Source organism: Microcaecilia unicolor, chromosome 1 (assembly GCF_901765095.1).
Source record: "Microcaecilia unicolor chromosome 1, aMicUni1.1, whole genome shotgun sequence".
Classification (NCBI taxonomy): domain Eukaryota; kingdom Metazoa; phylum Chordata; class Amphibia; order Gymnophiona; family Siphonopidae; genus Microcaecilia; species Microcaecilia unicolor.
Genome location: NC_044031.1, coordinates 358,203,588 through 358,230,833, shown reverse-complemented (window position 1 = coordinate 358,230,833; position 27,246 = coordinate 358,203,588). Strand labels below are relative to the sequence as shown.

Sequence of the window (27,246 nt, the reverse complement as noted above, 5' to 3'; positions counted from 1 at the left end):
AACTTTGTAAGTCTATGTGCTTTGAAAATGAGCCTCCATGTGATATAAGACAAGAGGTGTTAATTCCAAGAGATTATTCTGTGAATCTCATGGAGTACCCAGAAATGCAGTCTGAGACCAAGAAAATGTGGCAGAAAGACACAGAAATATTTCCTATTGCTTTGGGTGTCACAGACCTGATCAAAAAGAATTCCCAAATGCACCTGTTACATCTTATGAACTCCAGAGGGAAGCTCTCTTTGGCACAATGCAAGAGTTACAGAGAGCATTAGCAGACTGAGAATGATCTCTACATACCTTAGCTTAGGAGCGAGGTTCTTTCCTGTATGTGCAAAACACATTTGGAGAAACTGCCCTGAGATAAAGACCTTCCTAAATATGAGACAATATTTCTGTGATTTGACTGGTCTTTTTATTTGTATACTGAAATCAGTCTTTGCTATGAGATATGTTTACAATTTGTCTCTACTTTTTAACTTGAACATGCCACCATTGTTGTTTTGGAGATAATGAAGCTAGACATAGATTGAATTTATTTATTTATTTTTCCAAACCAAAGGTTGTTTTTTTAAATTATTTATTATTACCAGTCTTTATAGAATACAGTTTACAATTGGCCTTTCACATCTCCATTTATGGAGACAACAGATGTTGCATTATAAAGTTCCTGCTGGTCATCTTGATGTTGACAGCGATTCCTTATGAATTTGTAGAGAGCATAGAAAGGGATAACAATGCTCGGTACTCCAGCTAGAACTACAATAACAGCATAAACCCAGCCAGAGTAGGTTTTCTTTTCTGATATGGGGAAGAGATCCTGTTGGGGGAAAAAAGCAAAATTTAGTAAAGGTTATAGAAGTTACACATGCCACAAAAAACATCATACCATGTAATACTAACATTTCATTGTAGTATTAAATTCACTTCACTTCTCCTGTCTACAAGTTTGGGTTATGAAAGGTTAGAAGGAAGAACATATGCGATAAGATACATTTTATATCCTTACTCAGAGTAGCTCTAGGAAACTAAAGAAAACTCTGGGGCCTGGAGGTATAAACAAAGAGCATGCAGATATTAACAATTCTCTGAGGACAAGCAGGCTGCTTGTTCTCACTGATGGGTGACGTCCACGGCAGCCCCTCCAATCGGAAACTTCACTAGCAAAGGCCTTTGCTAGTCCTCGCGCGCCCATGCGCACCGCGCATGCGCGGCCGTCTTCCCGCCCGAACCGGCTCGTGTTCATCAGTCTTCTTTTGTCCGCGCTCGGTACGGTTGTGTTTCGCCGTTCGTGCCCCGGAAAGTTGACCTCACGCGTCGTTTTTCGACTCGTTCTTTAAAAAGAAAATAATAAAGAGAAGAGTGTTTCGGGAGGAGACCTTTTGGTTTTTTCCCTTCCCGTATTTCGAGTTTTTCGCCCCGGTAAATTTTCTTTCGTCGTCGGGGTAGGCCCTAGTTGGGCCTCGGTCGAAGTTTTCTTCTCCCTATTTTTGTGGTGCCATTTTCGCCATTTCGAGTTTTGATCTCGCCGGCGTGATTTTTCCGCCCATGACATCGAAGTCTCCCAGCGGCTTCAAGAAGTGCACCCAGTGCGCCCGGGTAATCTCGCTCACTGACAGGCACGCGTCGTGTCTTCAGTGTCTGGGGGCTGGGCACCGCCCTCAGGCCTGTAGTCTGTGTTCCCTTTTACAAAGGCGGACTCAGGTAGCGAGGTTAGCCCAGTGGAACATCTTGTTCTCGGGCTCTTCGTCGGCATCGGCACCGGGGGTATCGAGTGCATCGACGTCGTCAGCGCCCGGACCTTCATCCTCGCCCCCGATTGCATCGAGTGCATCGGCCCTCTGCATCGGGGCGACATCGGAAGGCTGCGTCGGCGTCGGTGGTGTCGAGACCTCCTCGTCTGCTGATGTCGTCGGACGGTGGTGCTTCGTCTGGAGTGCAGGTGAGGGCTGTCCATTCCCCTGCTGGTGGCGGTGAGCCTTCGGGTGGGTCTCCCCCTACCCTGAGGGCTCCTGCGGTACAGCCCCCCCGAGACCGACCCTCTTCGGTCTCGGCCCCGAGGAAGAGACGGCTGGATTCTACGTCCTCCTCGTCGGTGCCGGGAAGCGCCGGTGACGTGCTTCGCTCCAAAAAATCGAAGATGCATTGACACCGGTCCCCTTCCCGTGTCGGCACCGAGAGCTCTGGGTCGCCGAGGGAGTCGGCACCCAGCAGGCATCGGCACCGAGAGGACCGCTCACCCTCTGTCCAAGAGGTGTCGATGCGCTCCACTCTGGACAGCCCGGAACAGCCTCCACGCCCGGAACAGACTCTGACATCGACGCCTGCATCGACTTCCATGCCTTTTTCTGCAGCCACTCTGAACGAGAGTCTCCAGGCCGTTCTTCCAGAGATCCTGGGAGAGCTGTTGCGCCCTACCCCTCCGGTCCCGGGGGTGCTTGCGCCACCGGTACTGTTGAGTGAGGCGCCGGCTGGCCCATTGCCCAGGGTGAGGTCTCCGGTGTCGGTACCGCCAGGAAGGCTCCCCGACTACGTCGGCAGAGGGAGCTTCGCCGGTGCGGGCGAGGGAGTCTACCTCTCGACACTCCCACCGTGGCCGTGGTTCCATGGAGTCGAGCCGGGCATGGTTGCAGACACAGGTTCGTGAACTTGTGTCTGACACCGATGGTGAGGCCTCGTGGGAAGAAGAGGAAGACATCAGATATTTCTCTGACGAGGAGTCTGAGGGTCTTCCTTCTGATCCCACTCCCTCTCCTGAAAGACAGCTTTCTCCTCCCGAGAGTCTGTCTTTCGCTTCCTTTGTCCGGGAGATGTCTATGGCCATCCCCTTCCCGGTGGTTGTGGAGGACGAGCCCAGGGCTGAAATGTTTGAGCTCCTGGACTATCCTTCTCCACCTAAGGAAGCGTCCACAGTACCCATGCATCATGTCCTCAAAAAGACATTGCTGGCGAACTGGACCAAACCATTAACTAATCCCCACATTCCCAAGAAGATCGAGTCCCAGTACCGGATCCATGGGGACCCAGAGCTGATGCGCACTCAGTTGCCTCACGACTCTGGAGTTGTGGATTTGGCCCTAAAGAAGGCTAAGAGTTCTAGGGAGCATGCTTCGGCGCCCCCGGGCAAGGACTCTAGAACCTTGGACTCCTTTGGGAGGAAGGCCTACCATTCTTCTATGCTCGTGGCCAAAATTCAGTCCTACCAGCTCTACACGAGCATACACATGCGGAACAATGTGCGGCAGTTGGCGGGCTTGGTGGATAAGCTCCCCCCTGAGCAAGCCAAGCCTTTTCAGGAGGTGGTCAGGCAGCTGAAGGCGTGCAGAAAATTCCTGGCCAGAGGAGTTTATGACACTTTTGATGTTGCGTCCAGGGCCGCTGCTCAAGGTGTGGTGATGCGCAGACTCTCATGGCTGCGTGCCTCCGACCTGGAGAATAGAATCCAGCAGCGGATTGCGGACTCGCCTTGCCGTGCGGATAATATTTTTGGAGAGAAAGTCGAACAGGTGGTAGAGCAGCTCCACCAGCGGGACACCGCATTCGACAAGTTCTCCCGCCGGCAGCCTTCAGCCTCTACCTCTACAGGTAGAAGATTTTTGGGGGGAAGGAAGACTGTTCCCTACTCTTCTGGCAAGCGTAGGTACAATCCTCCTTCTCGACAGCCTGCGGCCCAGGCTAAGCCCCAGCACGCTCGCTCTCGTCAGTAGCGTGCGCCTCAGCAAGGCCCCTCGGCTCCCCAGCAAAAGCAAGGGACGAGCTTTTGACTGGCTCCAGCAGAGCATAGCCGACATCCAAGTGTCAGTGCCGAGTGACCTACCAGTCGGGGGGAGGTTGAAAGCTTTTCACCTAAGGTGGCCTCTCATAACCTCCGATCAGTGGGTTCTCCAAATAGTCCAGCAAGGATACACCCTCAATTTGGCCTCAAAACCTCCAAATTATCCTCCGGGAGCTCAATCTTACAGCTTCCAACACAAGCAGGTACTTGCAGAGGAACTCTCCGCCCTTCTCAACGCCAATGCGGTCGAGCCCGTGCCATCCGGGCAAGAAGGGCTGGGATTCTATTCCAGGTACTTCCTTGTGGAAAAGAAAACAGGGGGGATGCGTCCCATCCTAGACCTAAGGGCCCTGAACAAATATCTGGTCAAAGAAAAGTTCAGGATGCTTTCCCTGGGCACCCTTCTCCCCATGATTCAGGAAAACGATTGGCTATGCTCTCTGGACTTGAAGGACGCCTACATGCACATCCCGATACTGCCAGCTCACAGACAGTATCTGCGATTTCAGCTGGGCACACGTCACTTCCAGTACTGTGTGCTACCCTTTGGGCTCGCCTCTGCACCCAGAGTGTTCACAAAGTGTTTGGCTGTAGTAGCAGCGGCACTTCACAGACTGGGGGTACACGTGTTCCCATATCTCAACGATTGGCTGGTGAAGAACACATCCGAGGCAGGAGCCCTGCAGTCCATGCAGATGACTATTCGCCTCCTGGAGCTACTGGGGTTTGTGATAAATTACCCAAAGTCCCATCTTCTCCCAGTGCAGAAACTCAAATTCATAGGAGCTCTGCTGGATTCTCGGACAGCTCGCGCCTATCTCCCAGAGGCGAGAGCCAACAACTTGTTGTCCCTCGTCTCGCGGGTGCGAGCGTCCCAGCAGATCACAGCTCGGCAGATGTTGAGATTGCTGGGCCACATGGCCTCCACATTTCATGTGACTCCCATGGCCCGCCTTCACATGAGATCTGCTCAATGGACCCTAGCTTCCCAGTGGTTTCAGGCTGCTGGGGATCTAGAAGACGTGATCCACCTGTCCACGAGTTTTCTCAAATCCCTGTATTGGTGGACAATTTGGTCCAATTTGACTCTGGGACGTCCTTTCCAAATTCCTCAGCCACAAAAAGTGCTGACCACGGATGCGTCTCTCCTGGGATGGGGAGCTCATGTCGATGGGCTTCACACCCAGGGAAGCTGGTCCCTCCAGGAACGCGATCTGCAGATCAATCTTCTGGAGTTACGAGCGATCTGGAATGCTCTGAAGGCTTTCAGAGATCGGCTGTCCCACCAAATTATCCAAATTCAGACAGACAACCAGGTTGCCATGTACTATGTCAACAAGCAGGGGGGCACCGGATCTCGCCTCCTGTGTCAGGAAGCCATCAGCATGTGGCTCTGGGCTCGCCGTCACGGCATGGTGCTCCAAGCCACATATCTGGCAGGCGTAAACAGTCTGGCCGACAGGTTGAGCAGGATTATGCAACCTCACGAGTGGTCGCTCAATTCCCGTGTAGTGCGATGGATCTTCCAGGTGTGGGGCACCCCCTTGGTAGATCTCTTCGCATCTCGAGCCAACCACAAAGTCCCTCAGTTCTGTTCCAGACTTCAGGCCCACGGCAGACTGGCATCGGATGCCTTCCTCCTGGACTGGGGGGAGGGTCTGCTGTATGCTTATCCTCCCATACCTCTGGTGGGGAAGACTTTGTTGAAACTCAAGCAAGACCGAGGCACCATGATTCTGATTGCTCCTTTTTGGCCGCGTCAGATCTGGTTCCCTCTTCTTCTGGAGTTGTCCTCAGAAGAACCGTGGAGATTGGAGTGTTTTCCGACCCTCATCACGCAGGACGAAGGGGCGCTTCTGCATCCCAACCTCCGGTCCCTGGCTCTCACGGCCTTGATGTTGAGAGCATAGACTTTGCCTCTTTGGGTCTGTCAGAGGGTGTCTCCCGCATCTTGCTTGCTTCCAGGAAAGATTCCACTAAGAGGAGTTACTTCTTTCTGTGGAGGAGGTTTGCCGTCTGGTGTGACAGCAAGGCCCTAGATCCTCGCTCTTGTCCTACACAGACCCTGCTTGAATACCTTCTGCACTTGTCTGAGTCTGGTCTCAAGACCAACTCCGTAAGGGTTCACCTTAGTGCAATCAGTGCATACCATTATCGTGTGGAAGGTAAGCCGATCTCAGGACAGCCTTTAGTTGTTCGCTTCATGAGAGGTTTGCTTTTGTCAAAGCCCCCTGTCAAGCCTGCTACAGTGTCATGGGATCTCAATGTCGTTCTCACCCAGCTGATGAAACCTCCTTTTGAGCCACTGAATTCCTGCCATCTGAAGTACTTGACCTGGAAGGTCATTTTCTTGGTGGCAGTTACTTCAGCTCGTAGAGTCAGTGAGCTTCAGGCCCTGGTAGCCCAGGCCCCTTACACCAAATTTCATCATAACAGAGTAGTCCTCCGCACTCACCCTAAGTTCTTGCCAAAGGTTGTGTCGGAGTTCCATCTGAACCAGTCAATTGTCTTGCCAACATTCTTTCCCCGTCCTCATTCCTGCCCTGCTGAACGTCAGCTGCACACATTGGACTGCAAGAGAGCATTGGCCTTCTATCTGGAGCGGACACAGCCCAACAGACAGTCCGCCCAATTGTTTGTTTCTTTTGATCCCAACAGGAGGGGAGTGGCTGTGGGAAAACGCACCATATCCAATTGGCTAGCAGATTGCATTTCCTTCACTTACGCCCAGGCTGGGCTGGCTCTTGAGGGTCATGTCACGGCTCATAATGTTAGAGCCATGGCAGCGTCGGTAGCCCACTTGAAGTCAGCCACTATTGAAGAGATTTGCAAAGCTGCGACGTGGTCATCTGTCCACACATTCACATCTCATTACTGCCTGCAGCAGGATACCCGACGCGACAGTCTGTTCGGGCAGCCAGTGCTTCAGAATCTGTTCGGGGTTTAGAATCCAACTCCACCCCCCTAGGCCCATGTTTGTTCTGTTCCAGGCTGCACTCTCAGTTAGTTGGTAAATTTTTTAGGTCAATCTCAGTTATGTCCTCGCCGTTGCGAGGCCCAATTGACCATGGTTGTTGTTTTGAGTGAGCCTGGGGGCTAGGGATACCCCATCAGTGAGAACAAGCAGTCTGCTTGTCTTCGGAGAAAGCGAATGCTACATACCTGTAGAAGGTATTCTCCGAGGACAGCAGGCTGATTGTTCTCACAAACCCGCCCGCCTCCCCTTTTGTAGTTGTGTCTTCCCTTGCTTTGTCTTGCTACATATGGGACTGACGAACACGAGCCGGTTCGGGCGGGAAGACGGCCGCGCATGCGCGGTGCGCATGGGCGCGCAAGGACTAGCAAAGGCCTTTGCTAGTGAAGTTTACGATTGGAGGGGCTGCCGTGGACGTCACCCATCAGTGAGAACAATCAGCCTGCTGTCCTCGGAGAATACCTTCTACAGGTATGTAGCATTCGCTTTCAGTGAACTTTATTGAATGTACAATTTGAATGTGTTGTGTTGTCAAACAACAAAACAAAACAAAGCACAAAAGGGCCTTCAAGGTTGAAGCAGTGGTACAAACTTTAATAGAAGGGACCCGACACAGGCCGTGTTTCTGCGACATGAGTGCCTGCCTCAGGGGTCTGACAAAACACAATTGTGTGAAATTATAAGTCAAAATAAATATCCATGCAACATAAAAAGTTTAAAAACAGATAAGGACAGCAAAAATATATTTATATCTCTCGATGCATGCATAAATAGTACAAATCCTATATAATAATTTGCACCTCCAAAGTACTACATCTGGATGCTTGGGTTCGTAACACAATTTCCACTGGTCTGCCCTCGCGTCTGAACGTGATGACATCAGAGGGTGGATCAATGAGAGGGGAGGGAAACCAGCACCAGCCAGCCACAGAACGTTGGAGTTGAGGATACAATCGCGGGAGAATCATCCCCTCCCTCCCTGTCCTCTGAGTTTCAGGCCCCCCTCTTCTCCGAGTTCCAGGCCCGCCCCCCTCTCCTCCCAGGCCTGCCCCCTCCCTCCCTCCGAGTTCCATGCTCCCCTCTCCTCCGAGTTCAAGACCCCCCTGCCTCCCTCCCTCTCTCTCCCCTCCGAGTGGCAGCACGACCTGCATTGCCCGCCCTTTTCTCCCAGTCCTCTGCCTACCCCTCGCCTTCCTGTGTGCTGGCCTGAATTTAAAAGTTCTTACCTCGGGTTCCGACGGCAGCAGTGAAAGTTGAGCAGGCACGGAGCTTCAGCCTGCCTTCCCTTCTGTCTCAGCTCTGCCTCTGGTCCCGCCCTCATTTCCTGTTTCCAGAAGGGCGGGACCAGAGGCAGAGCTGAGACAGAAGGGAAGGCAGGCTGAAGCGCCATGCCTGCTCGCCTTTCACTGCTGCCACCGGACCCCAAGGTAAGAACTTTTAAATTCAGGCCGGCACGCAGGAAGGCGAGGAGCAGGCGGAGGACTGGGAGAAGAGGGCAGGCAATGCAGGTCAGGCTGCCACTCAGAGGGGAGAGAGAGAGAGGGAGGGAGATGCGGGGGTCTGGAACTTGGAGGAGAGGGGGGCATGGAACTCGGAGGAGAGGGGAGGAGAGGGAGAGAGGGAGGGGGCGGGCCTGGAACTCAGAGGAGACAGAGGGGGGCCTGGAACTCGGAGAAGAGAGAGAGGGAGGGAGGGAGGCCTGGAACTCAGAGGAGAGGGAGGGGGTCTGGAGCTCGGATGAGAGGGGGGGAGGGAGAGGGCCAAGCTGGAACTTGGAGGATAACCTTGCTAGCGCCCGTTTCATTTGTGTGAGAAACGGGCATGTTTTACTAGTTAGAAAATAAAATGAAATAGTCTTACACATACAAATCCAATAATAGATATATCAATCTTAAAAATATCCATGCACTTAAAAACAGAAAACTTAAAAATGGGCATCTGTCCATACATATAAAAACAGACATAACATATAAAAATATATAAAATTGCCTAAGTATCATAAATAAATCAAAAGCATGCTGAACAATGAGCCCCTGCTTACATCACCTTTCAAATGAATTGTGTTTTGTTAGATCCCAGAGGCAGGCGCTCATGGTGTCGAAACACGACCCATGCTGGGTCCCTTCTATTAAAGTTTGTACCACTGTTTCAACCTTAAAGGCCCTTTTATGCTTTGTTTTGTTGTTTGGATTTGTGTACTTTTGGACCCTCTCTTCTGCTGCTTGTGTTGTCATAAACAGAAAGGAAAACGTACGTTCCTAGTCATATTACATTTTTGGTCTGGTGGCTGGACACACTCTGGTCAATATTCAGCCACCGGCAGTCAGTGTGTCTTTAAACATTGACTGTCGCTGGCTAAGTTATACCCGGATATTCAATGCAGAACCATATCCAGGTTTTTCTGGACTGGTATTAGCCATCCACATTTATGTGGGTCCCAGCTGATATTTACGTAGGTCTTAGCTAAATATCAGCTGGGTCCCACATGTGCATCTGTCAGCTTCTTCTCCCCCCTTCCACCCCCTACCAATTTTGATCCCCCTTTGTGCCCTCTTCCCCCCAGGCCTACCTTATTTCCATGGTGATCCAGTGGTGTATCTGGGGTAGGAGCAATCCCCACTCACTCTTGCCCTTAGTGGTTCCAACAGCTAAAATGGCTGACTTCTAACGGTTGTACCGTGAGACTAATGGGAATCACTCCTGTCATACTGGACCTCAAGGGATGTAGGGTACACTCCAGGGGGGGAGCCAGTCTTGTGAGAGGACTGATCTCGGGGGGGGGGGGGCTCATTTCAGGGAGAGGGTTTGGTATGGGGGTCAGACCATGTTGGGAGGGCGGGAGGGAGAGGAGCACCTCCAGTAACTTTGACCACTGCTCACAAGCTATGTGGGTACCGGCACCTGCATGGATAATCAACCAAAGTTAGGACTGCTATTTATGCAGTCCTATTTAGTTGCTTAGTTATGCAGGCATTCGCATTTAATATTGCTGGTACCTGCACAACTACCAGGTCCTCCTCCTCCCTCAGACTGCCTCTCTCTGACTGACTGTATGTAGCCTACAGAGCATGATTTAAATAGGCATGAGCCTCTTCTACCCACTTAAATCACTTTGAATATCGACCTATGAATTTGTGTTGTAAATGTTTTTGTCTTGTATTGGAAAATTATACTCTTTGCCTTTTCTCAGATTTGTGACTACAGCTTTTGATTGGTATTAGGTCTCTACTACATTTAGGTTTTCCAACAAACCTGAGTAGGAGATAAAGAGGGGCATTTTCGATAAAACGTCTAAATCCAATTTTAAACATTCTGGTAAAAACATCCAAAAATCGAGTGGTAAACAGACATTTTTCAAGTTTGAAAATGGCTATCTTTTTAGTTAAAAAATCACCTTTTTTCGAGATGTTTTGTGCTCAACGTCCAAGAGAAAAATGCCTGAAAACCAGCCATTAGGATATCTGGGAGCCATCATTCTTAGTGGACTGGCCACACAGATATCCCAGCTGAGTAATGGGATAGTCTGAAGGGCACTGTAGTGAACTTCACATAAAAGGTCCCAGGTACACATCTCACCATAACTCCTTTAGTGAGCCCTTTAGGAACAGAGAAAACCCCACTGTACCTCGCTGTACACCACTACAATAGCCCTCAAGCATGCAGGTGTCACTTATATGTAAAAATATTTAAATAACAATACAAAGTATGGCATGGAGGGGCATAATTGAACGCGAACGCCCATCTCCATAGGCGTCTATCTCCGAGAACGGGTATGTGAAGGGGCGGGGCAAACCGTATTTTGGAAAAAAAATGGGCATCCATCTTTTTTCCGATACTACGATTTGTGCCAGCCAAATGCATCTGATTTCTGCAGATTTGAGCTGGGCAGTATCGTTTTTCAGCGATAATGGAAACCGAAGGCACCCAGCTCAAAAACAACCAAATCCAAGGCATTGAGTCGTGGGAGGGGCCAGGATTCGTAGTGCACTGGTCCCCCTCACATGCCAGGACACCAACCAGGAACCCTAGGGGGCACTTGTTAACTACCTCTGAAGTTCATAGCTCCCTTCCCTTGGGTGCTGAGCCCCCCAAATCCCCCACAAAACCCACTGCCCACAAATTTACACCATTACCATAGCACTTATGGCTGAAGGGGGGCACCTAGATGTGGGTACAGTGGGTTTTGGGGGCGGCACAAGTGTAACAGGTAGGGGGGGATGGGCCTGGGTCAGGGGAGTTGAGGGGGCAGCATTGGGGAGCAACCGGGGTTATGCAGGTGCAGAAATGACATAAGCGGGTGAATTTAGAACAGCTCAAAAGCTGTCCTAAATTCACCCACTTCACTACGTGGGCCCTGGCACTGAATATTAGATGGGACCCACATAACTATATTTTAACTGGAAAGTACCCCCAATCCCCCTCCAGGCCCCCAAAATAGCCCCCCTCCCCCCACCGGCCCAGCATTGAATATCCAGTTAAAATAATGCTCACCTCTTAAGAACACATATTAAATTGCACCCAGTATTAACTTACAAATATGAGCATAACATTTTGCATACTTGCACAAAAAAGTCAGAAATAGCATAGCCAGTACCAAGTTCACACTAACTAGCTAGTACAATTGTATGTTCCCTATGACCATGCTATTTCTGGCAATTTTTAGCAGAAGAACCCAAACCTTTCTGCACTGCTTGTTAATTAACATTTTAGCAGGCCCATTGTGAGTCCAGGTTAATATTTTTCCATGAGTTTTATTGCATAAGACCTTTAGCACACTAGTAGAGCCACATGTTCTTCTGTCCTTAAGTATCATGAGGTATTCTTAGATTTTCTATAGTATTATTGGAACATCTAATAGTGTTTGGTAATCTCTAATTTTTTTTTTTTTTTTAGAAGTTCTTGAAATATCCAGCTCAGAATGTACTTTTCTGGACTGCTAAATCAGATTTGGTTTAGGTTTGGGTTTTAACTCCCTTTTAAATTTTACAGAAGAAATGATTAACTATGGTCTCTTCAGCTTCAGACAGTTTGTTAGCTGTGTAAATCTTCCTTGAGGGGCTCTCTGTTTGGAAGACTGTCTCACCTTTAATCTTAGGTTTTTATATTTCCTTTCAAAGCAGATTATTTTAGATGTGTTTTGTTTGGTCAGGTATTTTATTTGTAATCTGGTGGTTAATGATTCCCTTACTCTTTTGTGAAAAGTCAGAAAAGGAAAAGAGAAGAACCTTTCATTCATATGGTTCCAGAAAATGTGCTTTATGACTTGTACTAGTAAAAAAGGCCTGTTTCTGAGCACAATGAAACGGGCGCTAGCAAGGTTTTCCTCCAAGTGTGTGGTGGAGGAGAGAGTGAGTGGCCATCTCTCCATGTTGTGCATCAGTTTGTAGTTGTTTTTTTTTTTTTTGAGGCAACTGTTGTGATAGAGGATGTGAGAGAGAGAGAGAGTATGTGTGAGAGAGTGAATGTGTGTGAACTGTGACCCTACATCACTGTGTGTGTGACAGAGAGAGTGTGTGTGTGTGTCACAGAAAGAGATGGCATGTGTGTTTGAAAATCAGAGAGTGTGGGAGTTGGAGGGCATGGGCGAGTGTGTGTGTGTTTGAAATTGTGTGTGTATCAATGTTTGAGGGGGGGCATAGGTGCCCCGTATAAGAGGCTAAGCCTCCCCAGCCCAGCTGTCCCCGCGCAGCGTGCCTCCTTCCCGCCCTCGGCTCACCCGACCGGCAGCCCTCCTCCGCTCCTCCCTCCCTCCCCATCCGTTCCGCCCCCCCCCCCCCCCCACGCAAGAGTGTTGAACCTGTCCTTTTTCTTTCAGTAGCAGCGAGCGACGTGAAGGCACTTCGTGCTCACCAGCTTCAAGTTCTCCCTTTCCTCTTCACACAGTGTCCGTCCCGCTGGCACCATTACGATGACGTATTTCCTGTTTCCGCGAAGGCGGGACGGACACTGTGTGAAGAGGAAAGGGAGAACTTGAAGCTGGTGAGCTCGCAGTGCCTTCACGTCGCTTGCTGCTACTGAAAGAAAAAGGACAGGTTCAACACACTCGTGTGCGCGGGGGGGGGGGGGGGGGAATGGAGACGGCTGGGGGGGGGGGGAACGGAGAGGACTCAGAGGGCTGTTGGGGAGCTGAGGGAGGGCAGGGAGAATCGCGGCCATGGATGGGATGGGAGGGAAGGGAGAGGGAGAGAACAGATCACTGGAGGGGAGGGGAGAGAGGAAATTGCTGGACATCAGGACATAGTGAAAGGGCCCCTAGTTCATGTACATAAACATAAGCATTGGTTTTGCCTAAAGTCCTTGCAGTTCATGACCAAAGCCATCTCACGTTTTTGGACAATTTAACATATTTTTAAAATCTCAAAGTTTGATTTAGCATGAAGATAGTGGTGTGGGATTTTATCTTATTTAAAATGGCAACAGGATGGGAATAAAAAGGCTTTAAAACAGAAGGAAAGGCTCAGGATCATCTTTAAAATACTCCCAGGTTCCTAATCCATTTTCACACAGTGGTTTAGTGCTGTGAATAGGTCAGCTTTGGGAATCTGAATGGGCAGCATATCTAATACTTTTGTATTCTGCACAACACAGGAGGAAGTGTATGTCTGCTTCTGTTTCTCCTGTGTTTTACTGTAGGCAGAATCTGGCTTCTTGGGGTTTCCAATTTATGCTTTTGCCTGCACATTTCTTTGTCTACTTTGGGGTCATTGTTTCTGTTTTTGATGAGACTTTATTCATATTTTCCACATGACCAAGATGAGGTGTTTTGTTAGACTATGCTTTCTGTGTAGGCTTTTGTAGCAGTCCAGCTTGTTCTCTTTTCCCTATGTGTTCAAAGGACTGGTGAAATATTTACGTTTACCACAAATTGTATATTCTTCTTATGACTTGTAATTTTTTTATATTGTTACTATGTAAGCCGCATTGAGCCTGCCATGTGTGGGAAAGCACGGGGTACAAATGTAATAAATAAATAAAATGGATGGATGGAGGGGAGAGAGGAAATTGCTGGACATGGATGAGGGGAAGGCAGGGGGAGAGAACATAAGGACACAGGAAGATGGTGGACATGGTGAGTGAAAAAATATCAAATGTAAAGAAGACACTGCATAAAACAGAAGACACTGGGACCAAAGCGAATAGAAAAACTAAATGATCAGACAACAAAGGTAGAAAAAAGTATTTTATTCAGAATCTATTAACTAGAATATGTCAGCTTTTGGAAATGTGCATCTGTTATGTTTTGCATGTAAGTTTCAATTTTTCTAGTATTGCTGCAGCTGAGTCTGACTTCTTGAGGTAACTTTCCAGTTCAGTATTTTGCCTTCATATTTGTTGCGTCATGTGTTTTTCATGTGTGATCAAGGTGCCGTATTCTGCTAGCGTGTAGTATTTGCAGCCCTTTTGGGGTTTTTTTTGTTTCACTAGGTTGTGCACTGGTGTTTTAGAGCCCAGTGTAATTACAGTGCTGCCTTTCCACGCATAAGGTTGTAGCTCGTCCTGTCCTTGGAATTAGTACTGTTATGGTTTGGTAAGGTTATGAGTGTGTTTTTGCACAAGTTTGTGTATAGTGTTTTGCAGTGGAGAGATTGTGTGTTGGCCTTACTGAGGTGGCACCAAAACATCAGAAAGGGTGTAGAGGCTAAATCATGACACACTACCTCTTGAAGGATCTATATATGGTCGTTAATAAAAGGAGCTCATTGTGAATACTATCCACCCTAAAAAGGTGTTTTGTGGCTCTACATGAGAATTGTGATATGATCCCTTGTTTCATGTTGTTGACGGTCTGCATTTTCCGTATGGGCGGTATATTGGTGTATTAGGGTCTGCCCAGTGTAATATTTATGGTACAGTAAGGTTCTGAGTGTGTTTTTGCACAAATTTGTGCATAGTGTTTTGCAGTTGAGCAATTGTGCTTAGAATATGCTTTGAGCAACCACTTTATTCTTTGACATATGATACATATTTAATATCTAAATTTAATAAAAGGTATTAATTGTGACTTATTTTTACTTATTTTTTTTCTGTGTTGTCAGACAATTATGGATGTAAGCCCCGCCCCTGGCCCTGCCCCTAACCCCGCCCCCTTTAGCCTCCCCAAACAGTTGGGCCACTGACCGCCTATGAGGAGGGGGGCCTGTCTGGTGAGGTGGGAGGGTGTAAACTTTCATGGATTTGCGGGGTGCTTTGAGAGACAGTGGGTGTCCCATGTATTGATGTCCTGCATCTGTGTGTGTGTGTGAGATTGACGGGGGGGGGGGGGGGGGACTTTGATCCTGCATCAGTGTGTGTCTGTGACACAGAGAGTGTGGCAGCGTTGATGCTTCTTTACGGGGAAGTGGTAGTGGTGGGCTTGTAGGGGGGTCATAGTGGGGAGGGGGGGTATGAGTGATTGAATGTGTGATACACATAGAGAGAGTGTTTGTCCGTGTATCCATGTCGTGCATGTGTGTGTGTGAGATTGACAGTGACTGGTTAGTCTGAAAGGCTATGCAACCTGCATGTAATCCAGGCAGAAAGGAAGATTGTTAAAATAAAAGTTAAATGGGCTTCTCTTTATCAGGAGATGAATATTTGGGCAGTGCTCTTCATTCAGCCAGTAGAGTCTGAGCACGTTTCGTTGTGTGTGATAATTGGTTTTTTGTGTAGTCTCGGATGTTTTCTCCCCCCATTAGGTTTTGGAGATGCGTTTCTCTGAGCCTCCTCCTCCCTCTTCATCTGTAACAGGTGGGGTGTTTGGTGGCTTGCAAAATGGGAGGGAGTGGCAGGAGACTGCTTACTCAGAAAGTCTATTCAACCTGTATGTAATCAGGCAGAAAGGAAGATTCTCAAAATAAAAGTTAAATGGGCTTCTCTTTGTCAGGGGATGAATATTTGGGCAGTGCTCTTCATTCAGCCAGTAGAGCCTGTGCACGTTTTGGTGTGTGTGATAATGTTAGAGGCGTGCTCATTGTGTGTGTGTGTGTGTGTGTGTGTGTGTGTGTGTGTGTGTGTGAATGTTGTTGGGGGCAGGGCGTTGCAGGGTTTTGCGAACTGTGGAGTGGCGGGCGACTTGGAGGAGGGGTGAGCATTGCTGGGGGGTGGCAGGCTTGCAAAATGGGAGGTCGTGGCGAGGGACTTTTAATGTGGTAATTGTTGCTGGTTTCTTATATAGAGAGATGTGAAGGCGCTACAGCAGCTGTTCTGTGTTCTTTTCTTGTTCATTATGCGAGTGCAAGGAGGGATGGCGGAATGGAAATGCTCAGCTGTTGATTTGTGTGTTTTAAAGTTTGGGAGGGAGGGAGATGGGTTGGCGGGGTGAGCGTTGCTGAGCTGTTTGTTGCTGAGGTTCCGTAGTGTGTGATCTGACTACATCCGAGAAAAGGCGGCAAAGGCAGTGCACCCCTAAACTAAATGGGTTAGTGTAACCAAGGAGGGTTTCAGACCGCTGCTCCGGGAAGTGAAAGTCAGGCCGCAGCCGCAGATCTCGACGTGAAGGGCGTAACTTGCATCTGCAGGCAGCCACCCCCTCTCCCTCTCTCGATAGCTGAGCCGAGCCAGGCTGCGGGGAGAGAGGAGGAGAGGAGACCTGTTGTCTGTGTTGTTCGAGCTGGCAAGTAGCATCCTGTGGCATTCTAGGTGACTGTCTCGCGCTGCTGTGCTGTGATTGGGCATAGTCATTGTTGACGCAACCAGAGTTTCGAGACGTCATCATGTCAGGAGATGGATTGAGGAGCACGAACGCTTCAAGGTTTTTGTCCACGCTGCCAGCGTCAGAACGTTGGAGGTGCGTTTTATTATATAGGATGAGAGAAGTGTTAACAAATAGTCCAGAGGAAGGAAGGAAGGAGATAATAGTAAAGGAAAGTAATTTCTCTCTTGCGTTTTTCTGTGTGGAATTTTTTAAATAAGTAATCTTTTTAATTTAGACAGTGTATTTTTTAAATACTGTACAGTATTTAAAAAAGCATATTTTCATTTAATCTAAAATGGACCTGAATTTGCACATTTCTCCTTACAAAATATTCACATGGACTATGTATGTTGCCTATTGCAAAAACACACGTCAGGAGTAGAAAAAAGTAAATTTGACTTATGTACTTACATATTCTGGATTCCATACACTGTAGAGTAGTTCTTGGTTAACTTTAACCACAAAGTAAAACAAGAAGATTGCTAGCATTATGACTGGGCTGATAACTCTCCATGTAGCCTGCCAGAAAATATTTGGTTTGTGACCAATCATGAATTTGATATCATCATTGAATCTAGGAAAAAAGATAAATAATTAGGAAAATACCCCATTTAGAGAATAAGCATATGGCGCTGGTTTTTAAAATAACTATAAAATCAGCTATAAGTCCTGTTCAAAAATAATTTTGTTATTATTATAATAAAAATAATCCTCTTTGAGAACTAGATTATAAAAATCACATACAATCTGCCTCACATTTCTTTGATTTTCCTAATTCTTAGGAATGATTAAGGATGTGCATTCAGATCAATCCAAATGGAAAATGACTCTGAACTAAATGGTCAAGGTCCACCAAAACATATGAATCCTTTCTAGTTCATTTAGCCCCTTTAAAGTCTATGGGAAAAGCAGAGAAACCAAGTCACGTGCATTAAGAGTGAGACACACAGGGCTGGAGGACTTCAAGCACTCACACACAGAGCTCCTCTTCTCAGTCATCTGGGAGCTGAATAAACAGATGGAAGCACATAGAGAGGAGATTGGTTACAGCACTGACAGCCACACAAACAAAGAAAAAAGACTGAAAAGAAGCATAAAGAGGGAGGGGGTATGTCTCTTAAACTTGATCCTACCAAAACTGATAGGCAGAGCAGCAAAGAGCTGGAGAGAATTGGCATTGATTGTGTCCAGGGCTAAGAATACCCGCCCTGAGGTGATTTCTATGTGCCTTTAATTAGGAGGAAAGCTTTGTCTTGGGAATGAGAATACACATGACAAAACATAGTTTCCAAGTTTATTCAAGAGTTTACAGGAGGACCATTGATGTGGTTTACAAATCATAAGAGTTAAATTGAAATGAATTCCATTGGGATAGGAGAGCAGAGACTGATGTACCCGTGAGGAAGACCTGTAGGACAGAAAGAGAGAAGCTAGTGTTCATAGGAGGGAAATTAAAGGAGTGGAATAGAGAAGATGAGATATCAAACCATCATGCAGGAACAAAATAAACTAGCAGGCCATTAAGTGGCACAGGAATCAAAGGCCTTAATGAACAAATGAGACTTAAGGTGTGTCTTAAATATCAGTAATGAGGTTTCCAGCTGGAGATCCAGGAGAAGGGCATTCCAGAGTTCAGGGCCAATGATACTGAATATGTGCTTATGTACTGTGGAGGGAGGAGCAAAGAGCCTGAGAAGGCTTGTAAGGATGCAGATATTGAGACAAATAATTTTAATAAGCTTCAGATGTGGGCTGTGTAAGGTACTGAAATATTTGCAGGCTAGTTAAACAATCTCAACAACTTGTTTTATTTTCCAGCACAGCAACAACAGGAAGTGATGTATGTTTTGCCCCCAATTTGCGTGTGTGCATGTTGTGCTGTTGTGAGCAGATTATATTGTTTGTTTATAATATGTGAACTATCAGTTCCTGTGTTTTTGTAGTTCTTCTGTAATTGGTGCTTTCTGAGCACGTATTCCCTGATCCCAGTATCTTATGGACTTTCCTTATTGGCTTGCCTTGTTCCCAAGCATGCTGGGTCAGTCCCCCCTCCTAACAGGTGGATCAGAATCTTCACATGCTGTGATCTTGCTGCTAGTGCCATTTCAAGTCCCTGTGATTTCATTGTGTTTTCCCATAAACACATATGTATTTTCAGCTGCACCAGCCAGCGTGTGTAAGCTGAATTCACCAGTGGCAGTGACTCTTTTTCCAATACATCTGAATAGTAAGTGTTTATTTTTCTTTTCTTGGATTAACTACATTAAAGAAAAATACTGGATCAAGAGTTTTGCCTGGTGACGTTAATATTGGTTTAACTCTATGTCAAACTTTGTGATGCACATTGTGAGGTCAGAAGTTCTGTTGTATCTTGAACTACAAATTTCCTTACTTCCTTATTAATTGTAGTTTTACTCTTATTGGCAACCCCTGGGCATGTGATCCCTACTCAAACTGTCACATAGGCTTGTCCTATTGGCTCAGTTTCTGGCCTCATGTCTGATGGGCGGGTTGTTTTTCTCCGCTGGCTGAGGGAGGGTTTTCTCGCCCTGCGGGGGGCATGGCTAAGACGTGTCAATGACGTGTTAACGATGTGTTAATGATGTGTTAACTACATCAGTGACATGGGCGGAGTTGGTGACGTCAGGGGCATGGTTGGTGATGGCGGGGCGGAGCTGATGATGGCGGGGGCGGGGTTGATGACGGCTGATGACAGCGGGGGCGGGGGTGTGCGGTTTTGGGCGGGTTTTGAACTGGTATGGGGTCGTAAAATTTATTTAAACCTGACAACCCTGTCCCCCACCCATCATGTGCTTGGAGATCTCCATTGCTGTACCATAAGCTCTGCAATCAGCCTGCTCCTGGCTTCTTTAAACTTCTGAGGAAGCACTGTTTTTTTTCACCAGTGTCACACAATGCTCACCTCACCAGCCTGCTTCAGTAACTGATCTTTCAGCCCCCTCCAGTCTGAGGGTGCTGGATTGCAGATAGACTCCTTCCTGCATGGGCAATACCTCTGTCTCTACTGCCTCTCTGTTTTATAATGGGCAGATATTTGACCATGGGAGGTAGCTGGGCTGCCTCCTGTGGTTGGCACTGAGCCTGGATATTCAGTGCTGGGCCATTTCCAGTGACCGGCATTGAATATCCAGGTGTTTTTTGGCTGGTTTAAATTTAACCTGCAAGCCAATATTCAGTGCTGGCTGGTTAAGTTTAAACCAGCCAAAGATATTCCAGGTATTTTGGTGGCCTAATTTGGCCACCAAACTTAGTGGGTGATGCGCTGAATATCGGCGGATAGCTGGTTATATCACCGGCAATATTCAGTGGAAGATAACCGATTATCTCCCGCTGAATCTTGAAGATAGCTGGTTAAGTGCTATTTAACCAGCCAGGAGCCATTCCTGACCAGTTAAATGGTTTTAAATATCACGCGGTAAGTGTTTATTTTTGTTTCTTTGCATTAAAGAACAATTGGAACTAGAATCTGGAGTGTCCTCTTGGTGAAAGGGTGAACATCAAACATTAGACTATGATGTTTATATAAATGAGCATTCGTGCTGCTCATATTGAGGTTGAGTTGATGGGCACTTCAAACTTCATAAGTGCTCTTCAAAGATTTTTCTCCATCAAAGGACCACTTAAGCAAATCTATTCCAACTGTGGAACCAACTCTGTGGGCACATTTAAGGAGCTGGATATTACATCTAAGATCGACAGTCCCACCATTGAAAAATACTTGTGTGATCAAAAATGTACATGCGTGTTCAATCCACCCCTTTTTCACACAAGGGAGGATCTTGGGAATATATGAGTAAGACTGCTCAAAGCATCCTCGACACCATTCTCTCTAAAACAACCTACTCATTTACTTATGATGTTCTGACCACCTTTCTTGCGGAGGTCTCAGCCATCATCAATGCAAGACCTCTGGTTCCAGTATCTTCATCCTGACTACCATTAATCTTAATACCAGCTATGCTCTAGACAAAAAAGTCTGAAACAATTTCAATTCCACTAGGAGAATTCAATAAAAAGATCTTTACAAACATTAATGGAGTCAAGTCTGAAAACTCACTAACTCATTCGAGAATCAATGGAAACAAACACCTTCCAACCCTGCAAAATCTTAGTAAATGGCAGTTCAGCAAACCTGTGCTGGGCATATCCTCCAGTTCCTTGAGAGATTATAGATACTTGTAGAACAGTAAGTGTGACCTGTCACAGGCTCTGATTGTATTTAGTATCACCTGACAAAGACAGGGAAAATGCAATTTGCTTCCTCCGGTACAGAGAGCAGCCTGCAGAGAATCCAGGAGAGTTACTCTGATTCTAATGATAGGTGGCTCGTGGAAGTAGTGCAACCCCCACCCCCACCCCTTCCCCTCACATATATACACACCTGCAGAAATGGCGCTTGAACAGGGACTCGAGTGGACTTAAAACTGCTTTTTCAGGCCTGCTCGAGTGTGTCCGTTACTAATTCTTCAATGTCCCCTTCCATTATTTCAAAACCTTCATTTTTTCATCTGAATCTCTAGTTTGGTTAAAGATTTTCTGAGAATGGTGCACTATCCGGTGCTGAATATCAGCCTGCAATCAGGCTGCTCCTAGCTTCTTTAAACCTCAGAGGAAGCATTGTTTTTTCATCAGTGTGGTCAGTGCCAGCACTATCCAGATAGAGGTGACTGTGAAGGATATTCCCTCACAGTGTCAGAACCACCTTAATATCCATAGTCCCGCCCAAAGGGGAAGAGACATAGGAGGAGTGGAGCCAGGAGAGCAAGAACTAGGAAGTATAAAAGCTCAGGGCACAGCAAGGTTAAGGAGGCCCAGAGGGAAACAGTGACACCCAGCCACATTTGCCTCTACCACCTCTGTGTGGACTGCAATTGTGACTGGTAGGCCTAGTGCCACTGGGACCATGAAGAACTATAAGCTTCATCCAGCCAGGGGCTAGCTGGAATTAGAATGATTAGAGACCAGTGCATGCTGTGTTGGGAGGATTTGTTACTTACACCTAAGGATTAGTTTGTGTTATTTATCCCCTTACCTGTGAAACTAACAGAACCCCCCATGCCTAGCATCTCAGCAAAGTATTATTATTTTGGCTGACCTTAACCGTTGTGTGGTTCCAGTCTAACCTGGCTCTAGGGTCTGCCCTCGTTCACATTACCACAGTGACATTTAAACCACTATCCAGATAGCTAACTGAATAAAGTTAGGTTAGCAATTTTTCCAGTTTAACTTTTAATCAGACAGTTATCCAGATAGCCGTTTGAATATTGCCACATTCTGGTCTCAACCTTATCTTGCCTCAGCACTATCCAGATAGTGCCAAGGCGGTCTGTGAGGTTATTCAGTGGCACTATCTGCATAGTGCTACCGAATATCTATGGCTAGTACTGGCCATTGTCCAGATGAATGACTTTGCATATTGGCCCATTAGTTCTTTCAACACTACTCTTGCTCATGCTCAGACCAGCTCTCTTCAGTATGCATTATTTTTTCCACACTTAAATACTGTTGTCAACTCTATGGCTAAATTGAAAATTATTATGTCATGAGGCTGTTATTTACTGTTTATTTTATTTTTTTAATTTGTTCTTGATTGTTGTGTTTATCTTTATTTGTTTTAATGAATTATGTACGTGATTTTGTAAGCCACATAGAATTGTAGATAATTAAGGTTATATTTATTTTAAATAAATACATGCATACATAATTAACATCATGGAAGAGAAGTTACACAAAGTTTCTCATAGGAGCAGGGATTGGCTCCAAAGGTGATGATGCTAGTGGACTCCTTGCAGCCACAACTGGAAAAGTGACTTAGACCTTCTAATCAGAAGGATTTTTATGTGCTGGCTGCCTTATGTAACCCTATTGACATCTAGTCTAGCAGTTTGACATATGGGAAGGAGAAGCTGGTGATCAGGATGTAAGAATTGACGCATCATAGACAGCGGAAGAGTGGGAATGTAGTGAAGGAAAGAGTTGGCTCCTCGCACAGTACTGTCAGTATTTGCGGCAACCTGAAAGCTGTCACTTCTTTCCCTACTTTTATCTGCCACTTTCCAAAACCAAAATACAATGAGCTGTCCTGATTCAGACTATGATATATATTCAGCGGTTGGCAAAACAGACTAATAATCACTGTGAATAAAGGAGACCCCTGCACAAACTTCAGCCACAAAAGCCCACCAGCACACTGGGCACACAAGACAACAGTCTAGTTGGACCTTGCCAAGGTCATCCAGTATTTCAGTTTTCTGATAATGAATCAGTGTGCCTAATTAATGAGTCTTCTCAGAGGCAGGGGATAGCTATCCTGTAAATACCCACCAATCTTGCATAGTGCATATTTGCAAAGCGGTGTAATCGACAAAAATGTGGTTTTGTCTGCATTTAGTTTCAATTTTGAAAACTTGGCCCAAGTTCTAAACATCACAAAGCTGTTTCAACTTTGCCTATAACAGTTGATATTTCTCCATCACAGATTGATATATCATCCACATAAATGAAAGGGCAGAAACCCAAAGACTCCAGTTTTAAACCCAAAGAATCATCATCAAATTAAACAAAATTGAAGATAAGCGTGAGCCCTGAGAAACCCGGCATGTGGGGGTCCATTCCAGAGAATGTTCTCTTCTCATCTTCACTTGGTATGTTCCTTTACTCAAAAGCCTTTAAACCACTGCAGCACTACTCCTGTTATTCCAAGGCAGCTCATTATATTTAATAAAATGTTGTGATCCACCAAGTCAAAAGCACTTGGCAAATCGAAGTGTATCAGCAAAATTCTTTTACCCATACTAGTTGCTCTCCTACTATAAGCAGGGCTGCCCATTTAAGGCACTCACATTTATACCAGCTCTATGTCTGGCATGAGTTTAGGTGCCTAGCTGTTAGGTACACCTATACTAGGTTCCAATTATATTCTATAATGGAACCTAGGCACCTTGGTTCCATTTTAGAATAGGTCTTGAGGCATCAAAATGAAGGCTCCAAGTTTTAAAATTACTGCCATTATGCCTCATATAAATTAGTCCACATGTAAAAGTACCCATGATGGCAAGATAGTGCATTCTAGTATGTGCATTTTGTGTAGGCATGTTCGTGGGCAGAATTTGGGCAGAGCATGTATGCACTGCCCAACTACACGTACTTTACAAAAAATTCATGTTTGCATATAAAGTATATGCAAATATTTACACCCATTTCTCAGCAAGGGAAAAAATATATGGGTCCCTTTACCCTTAATTGCTGCTGGATTTGTGTTAGTATTTTATACAGACACATAGGTGTCAGCATGTCTTTATTAAAAAAAACCAAAACCTTCAAAATGAACAATTTTTTGATCTTCAAATCTAGATGCTTCTTATATAATTACCTCTATGTGTGTTAATGTGTATATTATGAAATATGGACCTACATTGCAACTCTGCCACCATGTCTCCCAAATTATAGCTGTATGAATGTCAATATGCGACCTTGTCCATTCAGCTTCATAAGAGCCATTTTCCACATGTAAAATGCTAAATGAAATTATCCACATATTGTGCAATATCTGAAATTTTCTAACAATAATTGTGCTGAGTTTTCCCCAGTTTGTCTCATACCTGTCTATTCCATAAATGTATACAACAGAAAACATTTCACAAAAAGCGATGATGAGCAAAGGAATAGATCCAGCAAATTGTCGAACAGTTGCCAGCCAGTAGTTTCCAGAATTCAGCACAAAAATCAATGCAATCAAGAAAGATCCTCCACATATCAAACCTACAAATAAACATAAAAGCAGGATCAATGGAAAAAAGGCTTTTATAGCCCAAGACCATATATTAAAGTATATATCTGTTTTTTAAATATTTGTATGAATACGTCAGGTGTGATAGTACTTGCCTGTGATGAGTTCCTTAGGCCAGTTTTTAGGAAAAAGTTTTAAGATCTAGTTAATGGTACAAGAACGCCTTCCATATTACCAAACATAGATGACAAGCCCAAGCAGAACAGCATGATGAAAAAAAGGACAGACCAGAGTGGTGCAACAGGCATTTTGGTAATAGCTTCTGTGAAGACAATGAATGCCAAGCCAGTTCCTTCAACACCCTGCAAAGTAAATGATGCACAGGGACCATTATTAATAGTGAACATTAATGCTCCCTTAGTATTCCCAGTGTGAGGACTAGGATATGAAGGTAAAGTTATCAGTACTAGTGCCACACTGGCAAATATTCTGCAACACTTGAACAAATACTGTCTAGCTGGAAAAGTAAATAATCAAATAGAACCATAGATTTTGTATCTGCAGTCATTATAGTTACATAATAATCTGCATATTCATTGTAGTTCACAATAATCTGCCTGGCTTCTCTTGAGAGTTTGATTGCATCATTACTTACTGCATGTGCTTGGTCCTTAACCAATATCAGAAAATGTGTATGCTTGAGATGTTCAAGTAGTAATAGTTAGAAGCAACATAAGAAAATATTTTCATAAATGTGCAAAGTTTCTAGTGTCTCTTCAGTTTGTTTTTTTATTTCATGGGTTTAGCCTTCCTAGTTAAGAACTACTCTAAAGCACTAATGAAAATTGGGATAAACATGCTCAGAATTACAAGTAGACCATAACATAATAAGGATAAGCAGAAGAGGTCCTGTATGCAGTATTTCAGTACAAAAAAAGATCCGATTCACAAATGAATTTTAAATCAAATTTCCAGCAATCTGCCTCTTCCAGAGCACTTCAGGAATCTGAAACTACCTAATTAAAAAGGGGTCAGATGTTTTATAAATTCTAAAATTCATGTCATAATTCATGTAAAATTTTCATATGCTGTTTCAGTTTTTGTAAGGTCATCTACTCTCCTTCTGGTTCTTGTTCTAGGGCAGGGATAGTTAGTCCCTTTTGCCAAAATTTTGGGTTTGGTACTCTATAATGCCCAAAGCCCTGGAGGTTAATGAATTTGGCTTCTTTTAAACCAGCAGAACCATATGCAGCAGTGTGAGTGAGGGTGGAGATTGACGCCTTAACAGACGTGGAGGGGTATAATCGAAAGGGGCGCCCAAGTTTTCCTGAGGACATCCTTGCAGGACGTCCCGGCAAAGGGGCATGGAAACCTGTATTATCGAAACAAGATGGATGTCCATCTTTCGCTTTGATAATACGGTCGGGGACGCCCAAATCTTGACATTTAGGTCGTCCCTAGAGATGGTCATCCTTAGAATTGGTTGTTTCTGATTTTTGGCGATAATGGAAACTAAGGACGCCCATCTCAGAAACGACCAAATGAAAGCCCTTTGGTCTTGGGAGGAGCCAGCATTCGTAGTGCACGGTTCTCCTGACATGCCAAGGACACCAACCGGGCACCCTAGGGGGCCCTGCAGTAGACTTCAGAAAAAGCTCCTAGGTACATAGCTCCATTACCTTGTGTGCTGAGCCCCCCCCAAAAAACCCCAAAACCCACTCCCCACAACTGTACAGCACTTCCATAGCCCTTATGGGTGAAGGGGGCACCTAGATGTGGGTACAGTGGGTTTGTGGTGAGTTTTGAAGGGCTCACATTTACCACCACAAGTGTAACAGGTGGGGGGGTGGGCCTGGGTCCGTCTGTCTGAAGTGCACTGCACCCACTAAAACTGCTCCAGGGACCTGCATACTGCTGTCATGGAGCTGGGTATGATATTTGAGACTGGCATAGAGGCTGGCAAAAAGTTGTTTTTTTTCAGGGTGGGAGGGGGTTAGTGACCACTGGAGGAGTAAGGGGAGGTCATCCCTGATTTCCTCCGGTGGTCATCTGGTCAGTTCGGACACCTTTTTGTGGCTTGGTCATAAGAAAAAAGGATTAGGTAAAGTAGTCCAAGTGTTCATCAGGGACGCCCTTTTTTTTTTCCATTATGGGTCGAGGGCGCCCATGTGTTAGGTACGCCCAAGTCCCGCCTCCGACACGCCCCCAGAAACTATGGTCGTCCCCGCGACGGAAAGCAGTTGGAGACGCCCAAAATCGGCTTTCCATGATACCAATTTGGGCAACCCTGTGAGAAGGACGCCCATTTTGCAATTTGTGTCAAAAGATGGGCGTCCTTCTCTTTTGAAAATAAGCCTGATTGCCACTCAAAGTGTGAAAGGTAAAACAAAAACACTTTCTGCCCAATATTTAATGGGAAATGACTGCTGAAATGGCACCTAACAAGCTATCCGTCGATATTCAACACTGAATAGCTGACTATCCAGTGTTGAATATCGTCGATTAGCAGCTTAAAGATAGCTGGTTATATTACGCAATATAACCAGCTATCCTGCTATTTTCATCACTGAGCTGGCTAAGTTTGGCAACCACAATAGGTGAAATAACTTTGGCTGGCTCCAACTTAAATAACACCCAAGAGCTTCAATTGGGGTTCCTGTTTATAGTTAGTCCCATTAATTGAAATATAGTCCACTAAACATAGTTGACGAGGATGACTAATCAATAAAAATGTGGTTTTGACTGTATTTAGTGCCTCTTTTACAAAGCTGCACTACCAATTCTCGGTGTGGCAAAAGAGAGGAAGCCCATTCAATTCCTGTGGGCTTCCTCTCATTTGCCTCATGGGAAACGCTAGCGCAGCTTTGTAAAAGAAGCCCTTAGTTTCAATTTTGAAAACTTGGCCCAAGTTTCTAAACAGTGCAAAGCTGTTTTAACTTTGCCTATAACTTTGCCTGTATTCCCATCAAAGGGAGTACAAATCGATATATCATCCACATAAACGAAAGGGCAGAAACTCAAAGACTCCAATTTTAAACCTAAGAAATCATCATCAAATTAAACAAAATTAAAGATAA

The 27,246-nt window shown here is 45.8% G+C and overlaps 1 protein-coding gene across 1 annotated transcript in view; it reads right to left on the bottom strand.

The window, feature by feature from the left end:
* Window positions 1-560: 560 nt before the first annotated feature.
* SLC6A19 (solute carrier family 6 member 19) overlaps window positions 561-27,246 on the bottom strand; it is a 254,175-nt gene continuing 227,489 nt past the window's right edge. Inside the window, 5 exon segments of the mRNA XM_030209679.1 lie at window positions 561-817; window positions 16,831-16,993; window positions 24,042-24,201; window positions 24,325-24,367; window positions 24,370-24,531. Of these exon segments, the coding sequence (XP_030065539.1) occupies window positions 608-817; window positions 16,831-16,993; window positions 24,042-24,201; window positions 24,325-24,367; window positions 24,370-24,531 (738 nt within the window). The 3' untranslated portion in view covers window positions 561-607.